This window comes from Equus przewalskii, chromosome 17, assembly GCF_037783145.1.
Source record: "Equus przewalskii isolate Varuska chromosome 17, EquPr2, whole genome shotgun sequence".
Classification (NCBI taxonomy): Eukaryota; Metazoa; Chordata; class Mammalia; order Perissodactyla; family Equidae; genus Equus; species Equus przewalskii.
This window is the reverse complement of record NC_091847.1, coordinates 30,800,451-30,812,873: the sequence shown is the minus strand read 5'-3', so window position 1 is coordinate 30,812,873 and position 12,423 is coordinate 30,800,451. Positions and strand designations below refer to the sequence as shown.

The 12,423-nt window shown below is 34.0% G+C and overlaps 1 protein-coding gene across 2 annotated transcripts in view; it reads right to left on the bottom strand.

Moving 5' to 3' along the window:
- EPC2 (enhancer of polycomb homolog 2) overlaps window positions 1-12,423 on the bottom strand; it is a 129,811-nt gene that overhangs the window by 15,676 nt on the left and 101,712 nt on the right. For both annotated transcript variants that reach the window (XM_070579698.1, XM_070579700.1), the window contains 4 exons: window positions 7,816-7,964; window positions 6,882-7,014; window positions 4,569-4,760; window positions 697-786 (listed from right to left, as the gene is read on the bottom strand). In XM_070579698.1, the coding sequence (XP_070435799.1) occupies window positions 697-786; window positions 4,569-4,760; window positions 6,882-7,014; window positions 7,816-7,964 (564 nt within the window). The remainder of the gene's footprint in view (window positions 1-696; window positions 787-4,568; window positions 4,761-6,881; window positions 7,015-7,815; window positions 7,965-12,423) is intronic.

The following is a 12,423-nucleotide window of genomic DNA, read 5'->3' as shown; positions in this document are numbered from 1 at the left end:
TGTATCTCTCATACATTAAATACAAACACACACCCTGAAAAAGTTGTAAGTGTTCACATTTACCATAATGCAACAAGACAAGGGGTCTCTGAAAGCCATATATGAAAACCATCCTCATTCCTCTACAGTTCTATCTCATCTGACCATTTGGGAATGAGGGTCATTCCTTGATATAATGCTACCCCAAACCTGACTGAACTGCACAAAGCAGTTTCTAAGTGTGTCAAAAAGTTATGAATATAATTATTAGACAAAATATTGCCATGAGGGAAGCTCAAAAATGATTCCTTTATGTTTGATACTTATTTGTCTGCATATACAATATGAGCTTGCCTAATAGCAAATTTCAATAAACACTCAGTAGCTATGAAAGGTTCAATTAGAGATTCTGGGTTTACTTAACTCTAGCAATGATATAGTGAGTAATTTTCGTAACTGCTGAAGCTATAGTTAAAGCCCAAAGGGAAACTAGATTTCTAAAATATGAGGAATTATCAATTTCCATGTGAAGGATTCTGATATCCTTTGAAAGGTCTCAATACCTGTGAACATCTTTTACTGGTATCTGCATAAGGGATATTAAATAAAAAATGCTGACGGACTTTCCAGTTTTAGATCAAGATTGAGTCACCTTGACATCAGTTACCTGTTAATTCCAGTTCACAAAAACACCACAAAAAAAAAAAAAGTTCTTACAGCATAATACTGGCATCCTGCCCGCCTCCTGAAAGCACAGGGACCATCAGGATCGTTTTCTTCTTCAGGTTCTGATGCTGGAGACGGTACCTAGAAAAAAGACGTGTGAGGCATTCCATTTAGGAGTTACCCAAAATCAAGGGATCAGTCTTTGTAATGGTTTAAAATTAGAATCTGATCAAAACAGTAAATCAATCCTACATTACACACAGTGGCAGTGAATTCCCCAAAACATTTAAGGACTAGCAAAAATTTTCTATGGTGAAAAATCATTATTTTTAATAGATAAGTTTTTGCAGGTAAGTTCACATAGTATTGCTTAATTGCTTCTGAACATGTAAGTGCTATAGACTTCAAAAAAGAATTAGTACAGTTTTTATATATCCCACTTGCATTTTAGAAATAATGCAGATGGCCATAAATACTTTATAATGACAGTTATGTATCATCTATAGGTAGGTGTGTATTTATATAATAACTTTCCCTCTCTGTAATAAAGCCCCAAACTAGGAAGTAATACCCCCCGCAGCCATAAATATCATACATTTCACTCAAAGGGGAGTCCCTTATTTCCACAATCATTTTTTAAAAATCACTTTTTAAACTTAGCAGATCAGAAGCAGAAAATTAGAAGAGGCAAGAAGATTTGCTAAATGTAAGCAGACTGGCTGCAGGGAGAAGTGATAAGCCCAAAATCTGACAGCAAAAGAATAAACAAGGACTTTTAAAGAGCTGTCACATATTAAAAAGCATTCTGGGGTCAGCCCAGGGGCATAGTGGTGAAGTTTGTGTGCTCTGCACTTCAGCGACCTGGGGTTCACAGGTTTGGATCCTGGGTGCAGACCTATGCACCACTAATCAAGCCATGCTGTGGTGGCATATAAAATAGAGGAAGATGGGCACCGATGTTAGCTCAGGGCTAATCTTCCTCGGCAAAAAAGAAAGAAAAAGCATCCTGCCTGGGACCATGTGATATTAGGTCAAATATCCTGATATAATCTGAATGGATCCCTAGTGCAGCACTGATACATTATAGCATACTCTATAAATGTCATCAAAAACAGATTAAATGAAATACAAATAGACTCTGATATAGTAGGGAAATAATATAGTTTAGATAATTCTCTACCCATAATGGTTAAAATTAAAAAAAAAAAGTTTGGTACTTAAGTTTCAGTTGTCTCTCAATTTCACTTTGGTGTGCATCTCTCTTTCTGACAACACTGGCTTAACCATATTTACTTGCAAATTTTTGAACCTCACAAATCCCTCTCTTCCTAGTTTGAGAGGAAAAATGTTTTTTCTCCACATTATTTCCAAACTGTGCTAACTACCACCAAGCAGGGTCATCCAGGGGAGAAAAGCATTTGTTTGAGGTTCCAATGTACCTCCACCAACCCTATGGGGGAGACACAGAAACAGAAGGTGGGGCTGATTCTTCTCCCTGGGGAATTAAGTCCCAAACCTGAAATCTGAAAGGAAATCCCAAATGTGAATTTTATACTTTGGTTCCAATGCAAATCATCTACCTCTTCTGAAATACATACAGGAAGTGTCACAAAGTCTGAGAAATTCTTTGCATAAAGTAAACCACTCCTTCCTCCTGACCACCATTCCCCAGTAGTGCATTCCAGGATTTAGTCTGAGACACAGGAAGCAAGCTGATGTTAGGAGAATCAGAAGCATGATCAAGAGACAGGGTTTCTAGTTCTGCTCCGCTGCAAAACCAGTTGGATATGTCTGGTTAAAATGTTTATTCTCTTAAGGCTCCCTATTCCCTTGTTCCTTGTTTATTGGACAAAGTAGAAGCATATGATTATTTTATATTTTTAGCAATAAAATTCTGATTTTGTAAGAGCTACATTCTAAATAGCTGCCTGACTGAATGATGTCCAACTATAGGTAAATGTTTACTTACTCTTTATCAACGTGGGGATACCATTATAAAAATTAATGAGGGTTGTGAAAGACCTAGTACAAGGACTCTGAGGAACCTAAAAGTTTCACAATGCAATTTTCACATGGGGATGGGAGTTGGGGACTACATGAATAAACATAAGAATTTAGAACAAAAATAAAGACCCCTTAATGGATGAGAAATAATATATGACTAGTATGCTCAGTGTTCCCTACTATCAGGCAAAGTGGACTGATTCTAGCAATAAGAAAAGTTTCTACAGGACATAGCATTCCATGGCATCATTCTTTTGTTTTGTTTTCTTCTTTTTTTTGGAGGAAGATTAGCCCTGAGCTAACGTCCACCACCAATCCCCACTTTTGCTGAGAAAGACTGGCACCGAACTAACATCTGTGCCCACCCTCCTCCATTTTATATGTGACATCTGCCACAGCACGGCTTGATAAACAGTGTGTAGGTCCATGCCCAGATCTGAACTGGTGAACCCTGGGCCTCTGAAGCAGAGCGTGCAAACTTAAGCGCTACACCACCAGGCTGGCCCCCCATGGTGTCATTTTTAAACAGCTGGGAATGTATACCAAAACTTCATAAACTCTCATTAGTACCACCAATACAAGGATATTATACATAAATTTCTCTAACCATATCATACTCTTACTTAAAATTCCGTAATAACTTCCCAGTATGTATAATACTGGCTACTACTCTAGGCGTCATTCTGTTCACCCTCTCTTCCCCTTTGTGTTTTACGGTCCAGCAATGCCAAACTGCTAGCAGTTCCCTCTAATAGGCTGTTTTCTCCGCCTAGAGCCCTTCCCTACACGTGCTATCTGGAAAACTATTATTTGCTAGGATACTACTTCTCTTATTCCTTCAAAATGTCATCTAACCAACATCCTATGGCTATTCAGAGCCTTGCCTGAGTCTAACCAGATGATACTCTGACAAACGTAACAAATGATTTCATCTAAGTCCTTTTCAAGAGCACACTAAATTAAACACATCTTTGTGCATTTGTTACAATGCATGTGAATGCTAAAATAGTATCTGGGGTATAAAAACTAAATCAATGACAAAAAAGTAAAAATAATACAATCTAGCCACAGGGGATACATTTTACGGAAACTCCAGGTTTTAAACGGTTATAACAATAAAGTGTTTTATAAACGGTCTTGCTTCCAAACATATCTGTGATATTAGTTTAAAAAAATTTTTTTTAAGTAAATCAAATATGATAAAGCTTGTTTGTTACAGTATTCACTTTAGATTAACTATACTATATAGAAAAGAAAAAACAGGCTATTGCTAGATCAGATGCTAAGCAATATTTTTAAAATTTGATCCTTTAATATACTAAAACAGGTCTTATTTTAAAAATAGCACTTATGAAAGTAAGATCAGGATTATAAAACTGTAAACACTTTGCTATAAAACTGTTTAATATAAATCAAAGGATTATCTTCACAAGTTAAAGCTGGAATCAATTCTAAATCTTCTTTAGAAACAAATAGTTATTTCCAAATAAATTAGTAAAATTTACACTATAAAATACAATGCTGGTGGAATATGGTAAAAATGGAATTACTGCTGGTGAATATTTACAATTATGTATTAAATGTCTTAAAATATTGCTAATCTTTAGTTCAGTAATTCCATTTCTAATAAACTATTTTAAATACAGAGGGAAAAGATAGAGATGCTCATTTTTATAAAGGGAAATCTGAAATCCACCTAAATGCTCCACAATAGAATAAATTCTATCGAACTGATGGACAGGAAATAAAAGAAAGTAAATACCATTTTAATGGCTACTAAATAATATGGAAAATGTTTATGCTATAACATTAGGTGAAGAAAACAAGAATCAAAACTTTAAGATGTCAATTACGTTTTAAAATATAGCAATGTAAAAGACTGGAAGGAAATGTTTTGAAAATAGTTTTAAAACAAGCACCTGTGGAAATTCATCTTCATCTGAGCTGTGAAAGTCATATTGCTTAATGTCACTCTTATTGATCACAGGCAACGTCTCAGGAGTGGGTTGCTGAGATGTTATCAGAGCCTCTGCTTTAGGCTTCTTTGGGTACTTCTTCTTTTGACGAACCACATCAGAAGCGTCTTCTTTCAAAGACAAATGATGCGGATGCTGTTTTACATGACGATTTTTCCCCCAAAAGGAAAAAATGAAAATAATTTTAGATTATGAAAAACTATACTGCTTTTTGAAAAACATACATTTTTACCCAGGAGGTGATTTATTTACTGTTTTTAATACGCAAAAGTTATTACGTGATCATAAATTGAAAAATGTTTTACTTTCTGCAAGTTATGAAAAATAATTATGGTACTTAAATTTGCTTTATATATTGTTATTAATACTTAAACTAAGATGTTAGTGATTTTAAAATACTACTCTATTACTATGCAATCCAGCATTTAAAAAATATTTAAATTCAACCTGAATTTTACTTAAAGCCACTGTATTAATTAATGATGAAAATTTAAAATCATCTTTATTTTTAAAATAACAAACTATATTATAAATCCATTTCTAACCTTATTTCCAACTTTTAAAAATGTCTATATGTAGTAGTGTTTTTGAGAAAAAAAGATAACTAGAAAAAACCTTTAATTTTTAGACTGTATAATTACTGCCTCAATTGAACAATACTCAAACTGTTCTTAAGTACCCCAGAGTTCAGTGGTCGTACTTGAGGGGCCACCTGGCAAAAAGACTAACTGACAAGGGTAGGTTTCCAGCCCCCTGCCTCCCCTCAACAGAGTAGCTTTGTGTGTATCTGTTTTAACATACTGGTACTTCTTTTTAATAAATAGAGATCTACCACTTTAAAAAGTTTAAAAATGACTTTCTAAGCACCAAAGTACAAGTAATATGAAAGTGTAAAAATATTTAGGAAGTTATACATTTCCCCATGTAGCCCAGATTTTTGTTAAAACTACTTTAGGGTCAAAAATGGTACACACGATGAAAATGTTGCTTAAATTTTAAGCCCAATTATTTAGTGAGATATAAACAGTTTCATACAATGGGTACAGCTACGACATTGAAAAGAAAACCTCAACTTCTTAAAAACTACCTATATTTTATGGTGGCATGTGTGACAAAGTAAACATAGTTAACTACGTGTAATGGGGTAGAGCAACAATGAATGCAACCATATCTCTAAGGCTGATTCTGTCAACAATTTTGGGTTGAGATTTTCAGGTTCTATGCCTACCAATCACATGCCTAGAAAAAGCACTGATTTATATAATGCGGATTTTAAAAAATACCTTATAAACAACATTTATTGCACTGATAATGTTTTTGACTATAGAGGCAAGTGTGATTTAAAGGGAATCAGGTAGGTGGGCTAGATGCCTGTGATAAATAAGAAAGAACTTTGAATCGACATGAGTTGAACAAAAGAGGAGTCTTCCCACTCCATATTCTTCCTTGACCTTTAAGAATAAACCCATGAAAAATGAGGATTATGTACATTTTTAAAAGATGAATTTTCCACAAACACCCTATGTGACTTTTTAAATCTTGCTACATAGTAAAGCTCCATCTAAATGCTTCAGTCATTACTGTGTCTTACTTAAATCTAAATTCCTGAAATTAAGAGTTTTAGTAATTTTTGTATATTTCAGTTGAATACTTTTATGTACCAAGTGAATACTGAATAAATATAATTCTTTAGCTTAAGAGACTAAAGTAATCACTGAGTCTGGCTCTTTATTAGGAAGAAATTATGATCTAGGTATTAGAAAACTTTTTCAAATCACTCAAGTTAGCAATTGGTAAATGCTGGTTCTGGCAATGGTGATGACAATAAGAATAACTTTCAATAGTCTCAATGAACAAAGGTTTAATTTTAGATTTTGATGCCTACCACTACAATGCAGAATTTGCTAAGGCTAGTAATAATAACTGAACTTTACCTCTATTCACTAGGGAAGCAGAAGCATAGTGGAAAGCATATGGTCTTTGGTGCTAGACCTGGATTCAAATCTTGAAGCTGCCACTTAACAGCTATAGGATCTAGAAGTCACATAGAGGTAAAAATCTATCTCAAAGCACTGTTATAAGGATTAATGAGTCTCTATGTATGTAAAAATTTCTAGAAAAGTGCTTGGCAAATAGTAAGAACTTCATACATCTTAATTACTTTCTTCTTTAACCAAACTATTATAAGACAACAGCAGAAACCAATAATTTTCTGATCAATATTACCATACATGCTTCTCCCCAGAGGATATTCACCTTAGTTTTACATTCTTGGACTTTGTGATGATTTCCATTATGAAGAGTCACTGGAGTGGCATATAACTCTTTTTCTGATCTATTGATTTTCACTTCATTAAGGATTTCACCACCATAGTCTCCCAAGTGATATCTTGAAGAGGTAACAACATATAAGAAAATGTTACATAGTTTAAAAATAAAGAAGAGAAAGAAAAGTCAACGGTACCCCAATTAATTGGAACACCAGTAATCAAATGGAGCAACAATTAATCAGATTATTCTTAAAAGAGAAAATTTACAGGAACAAAGAAGCTCATGTTTGGCATTTAGCGAAAAACAAAACAAACACAAAAAACAAACTCAAATCTCTAAGTTAAACAGAAGACAAATTTCTTATATATTTTATATTTTCCAACACTGGGAAATGATGTTTACAATATTTACTTCAGTAATCACACAAAATTCTGTTAGGTTTAGTATAGTCCATTTAATTATGCAGGAAAAGGACTATTACATTATAGAATGTAATTGTTTTGTAAAAATTTTCAAAATGCAATGAAACAATGTTTTCTAACTACTCAGAAAATAGAATCTATTAAACATTCATTTCCCTCAAATTTTATTCAATAGAAACCATAGAAAATTGGATAAAATGATCTCTAAATTCTTTTCTAAATAAAATTCAATGATTCTGAAAAAAAAAAAAATCAGTGAATTAGAGGATCTAGACTACATACAAAAATATCCCCCAAATTTGCAATCCAAATGGGTAACAATCTGACTAAAAAGACCCTAGTAACCACAATTCTTCAAAAAATGTAGGTTCTGTTAGAGAATCAATTTCAATTGTTTTAAAGTCTAGGGTGGATATATATATATATATCTCATCTGGTTATATTTTGTCCATCATTTGGCTAAAGCTGCTACCAGTATGCCATAGCAGTAATGTTACCTTTTTTCCACAACTTCTAAGGTTAAGTGCAATAATTCACGTTTTGTTTTCTCTCTTCTCTTAATCATTTCCAAAATTGTTATGGCTCTACTAAACTCTCGTCTCAGTTTCAACATCTTTTCATAGGAGGCTTCATCATTCTTACGATTCTATTGAAAATAATTTTAGAAGAATAAACAATTAATGCAATTATCCATATTTTAAGCTTCATTCAATAAAATCTTATCAGACCCAAATTCATTCTATAAAAGCAAAATGCTAAAAAATGTTAAATCACCTAACAGCAACTACATAAGACAACCTACTTATTTAACTCTTAAATTAAAAGTACAAGCAAATAGGGGGCTGGCCCCATGGCTGAGTGGTTAAGTTTGCGTGCTCTGCTTCAGTGGCCCAGGGTTTCGCAGGTTCGGAGCCTGGGCATGGACATGGTACTGCTCTTCAGGCCATGCTCAGGTGGCATCCCACATAGCACAATCAGAAGGACCTACAACTAGAATATACAACTATCTACTGGGGTCTTTGGGGAGACGAAGAAGAAGGAAAAAACCCCAAAAAGAAGATTAGCAACAGATGTTAGCTCAGAAGCCAGCCTTTGAAAAAAAAAAGTACAAGCAAATATCTCTCAATAAATATTCAGAAAAAACCATAGCCAGCTGTTAAAAAGATTGAATGACATAGAAGGGATAATTCCAATGTAAACAAATTTTTTAAAGTCTGCCTGAAATAACACCTAGTGTATCAGAAAATGTAGTCCATTCATATTGTAGCAAGGTATTTTCCAATGACAGAGAAACAGATCTGTCAAATCAAGGTTGCCTAAAAATAGCCAAAATGAGTCTCTATGCATCCATTCAGCTCTGTAACTGGGAGCTGGAACACTGTCAATATACGACAATGTAAACATTCACAATGACAAGCAAACCTTCACTTCAGAAACTCAGATACAAAACTGAAAGTAGGAATACGAAAGATCTCAAGGAACGGGATTATGATGATTCAGTCCAATAAGACCTCATTGCAGAGCATAAAAGAGATTTAGTGAAAATTCTGAATTTCAGAGATTTGTTAAGAAGCTTTTACTTTGAAGTATAAGAAGTAACTTGAACTCACTCACAGAGTGAAAGTCCTTTTAATAACTAGAGAAGGCTGGGTTGTAATCAGCAGCATCTATCTGCATATAAAAGTTACTGTTAATATAAAATATTTTGTTCAATCAGTCACAGAATGCTTACTTTATATTAGGCATGGAACTATTTATTTAAAAATAGACCACTACCACCCCTCATTAAGCAATCTTTCCATCCTTGAGTTAATAATGAAATATGACATGAGAAAGAACCTGAAGACAGCCAGGTTTCATATTAAATGATTATAAAACAGAAAATAAAACTTTAGAAAAAAATTGAAGTTTTGCTCTTTTTTTTGTATATTGTTTCCTGTATTTGAAAATTAATCATCACCTAAAAAACATGACCTAAACTAAGTCTCAATAAGCTACTGCATACTGAATATTTAAAAATGCTATGTTAATAGGTCATCCTTTTATCTTACCAAAAGGAAATTAATCTTTTTTTCCCCTTCAGTAAGTACTATGTGACAAAAGACAAAAATCTAAAACATGGTTTTAAGCAAATTTCTTTTTTGGTAAACAGGCAGCAATAAAACCTCCCAACTGAAAAAAATTAACATTATCAACAGCAAATACTAAAGTGCTCATTCTGTGCAGGGTATTGTACATGTCCCCTATCCTCAAAAGGTTTGAAGTCTAATAAGAATGAGAAACATACAGATTCAAAATATAAGGCTACATGCCAGCTGAACAACACTCAAAAGTTATTCAAAAGTTCACCAGAACCTTTTAAGATTGCCCCCCTCTTCACTAAGTGTTCCTCTTGGACTATGCGCATCTGTCCTGTCTTACTCGTTCATTTCCTGCTTGCTTTAGGCCCAAATTAACTACCCTTCCTAATTTTTCCTTTCCTCAGCCCTGTCATTTCTACTCTTGAAATAATTTCAGATTTACAAAAAAGTTACAAAAATAGTATAAAGAATTCCCCCATACGTCTTCATCCCAATTCCACAAAGGTTAATATTTTACATTTACATGCACATGTATGTATACACACATTGTTATGGACTGAATGTCTGTGTGCCCTGAAAATTCATATGCTGAAATCCTAACTCCCTAAGGTGATGGTATTTGGAGGTGGGGCCTTTGGAAGGTGATTAGGTCATGAGGGTGGAGTCTTTGCGAATGGATTAGTGTCCTTATAAAAAAGACCCCACAGAACTCTCTTGTCCACTTCACCATGTAAGGACACAGCAAGATGACCAGCTATGAACCAGGAAGTGGGCCTTCACCATATATCTAATCTGCTGGTACTTGGATTTTGGACTGCCAAGCCTCCAGAACCGTGAGAAATAAATGTTTGTTGTTTAGACTACCCAGTCTATGGTATTTTTGTTACAATAGCCCAAATGGACTACGACACATATACATGTACATATATAAAGACATACACACATATATAAATTACTAGGAGTAGTACTTTAAAAAATTTTCAACAAAAATTGAAGATATAATGCCCCTTTATTGCTAAACACTTTAATGTGTATGTTCTAAAAACAATGATAAACTCTTATATAAACACAGTACAATTATCGAAATCAGGAAATGAACATTGATAGAAAACTATTATCTAATTTACAGATTTTATTCATATTTCACCAATTGTCCCACTAATGTTCTTTATAGCAACAAATATAATTGCTATATATATTTATATAATTGCTGTTATAAAGAACATCAATGCAACAATTTTTATTATTAAAATGTGTTAATAACGAGCAAGTTTTCAGAGCAATTTTTTTCCAAGCAATTCAGCAGGAAAAAGAAATAAAAGGAATCCAAATAGGCAATGAAGAAGTGAAACTTTCGCTGTTTGCAGACGACATGAACTTATATATAGAAAACCCCAAAGAATCCGTTGGAACACTATTAGAAATAACCAACAACTACAGCAAAGTTGCAGGGTATAAAATCAACATACATAAATCAGTAGCATTTCTATACTCTAACAAGGAACTAACAGAAAAGGATCTCAAGAACACAATCCCATTCACAATTGCAACAAAAAGAATAAAATACGTTGGGGTAAATTTAACCAAGGAAGTGAAAGACTTATACAATGAAAACTACAAGACTTTCCTGAAAGAAATTGATGATGATGTAAAGAGATGGAAAAACATTCCATGCACATGGATTGGAAGAATAAACATAGTTAAAATGTCCATACTACCTAAAGCAATCTACAGATTCAACACAATCCCAATCAGAATCCAAATAACATTCTTTACAGAAACAGAACAAAGAATCCTAAAATTCATATGGGGCAACAAAAGACCCTGAATTGCTAAAGCAATCCTGAGAAAAAAGAACAAAGCTGGAGGCATCACAATCCCTGACTTCAAAACATACTACAAAGCTACAGTAATCAACACAGCATGGTACTGGTACAAAAAACAGGTGCACAGATCAATGGAACAGAATTGAAAGCCCAGAAATAAATCTGTGGGCAGCAAATCTTCAACAAAGGAGCTGAGGGCCTATCATGGAGAAAAGAAAGTCTCTTCAACAAATGGTGCTGGGAAAACTGGACAGCCAGATGTAAAAGAACGAAAATTGACCATTCTTTCTCACCATTCACAAAAATAAACTCAAACTGGATCAAAGACCTAAAGATTAGACCTGAAACCATAAGCCTTCTAGAAGAGAATATAGGCAGTACACTCTTTGATATCAGTATCAAAAGGACCTTTTTGGACACCATGTCTTCTCACACAAGGGAAACAACAGAAAGACTAAACAAATGGGACTTCATCAAACTAAAGAGCTTCTTCAAGGCAAGGGAAAACATGATTGAAACAAGAAAACAACCCACTAACTGGGAAAAAATATTTACAAGTTATATATCTGACAAAGGGTTAATCTCCATAATATATAAAGAACTCACACAACTCAACAACAAAAAAATCAAACAGCCCAATCAAAAAATGGGCAGGGGACATGAATAGACATTTCTCCAAAGAAGATATACGGATGGTCAATAGACACATAAAAAGATGCTCATCATCACTAATCATCAGGGAAATGCAAATCAAAACTACACTAAGATATCACCTTACACCTGTTAGAACGGCAAAAATATCCAAAACAAAAAGTGACAAATGTTGGAGAGGTTGTGGAGAAAAAGGAACCCTCATACACTGTTGGTGGGAATGCAAACTCGTGCAGCAACTATGGAAAACAGTATGGAGATATTAAAAACAGAAATACCATATGACCCAGCCATCCCACTACTGGGTATCTATTCAAAGAACTTGAAATCAGAATTCCAAAAGTCCCATGCACCCCTATGTTCATCGCAGCATTATTTACAATAGCCAAGACATGGAAGCAACCTAAGTGCCCATCAACAGATAACTGGATAAAGAAGATATGGTATATATATACAATGGAATACTACTCAGCCATAAAAAAGGATAAAATAGTCCCATTCACAACAACATGGCTGGACCTTGAAGGTATTATGTTAAGTGAAATAA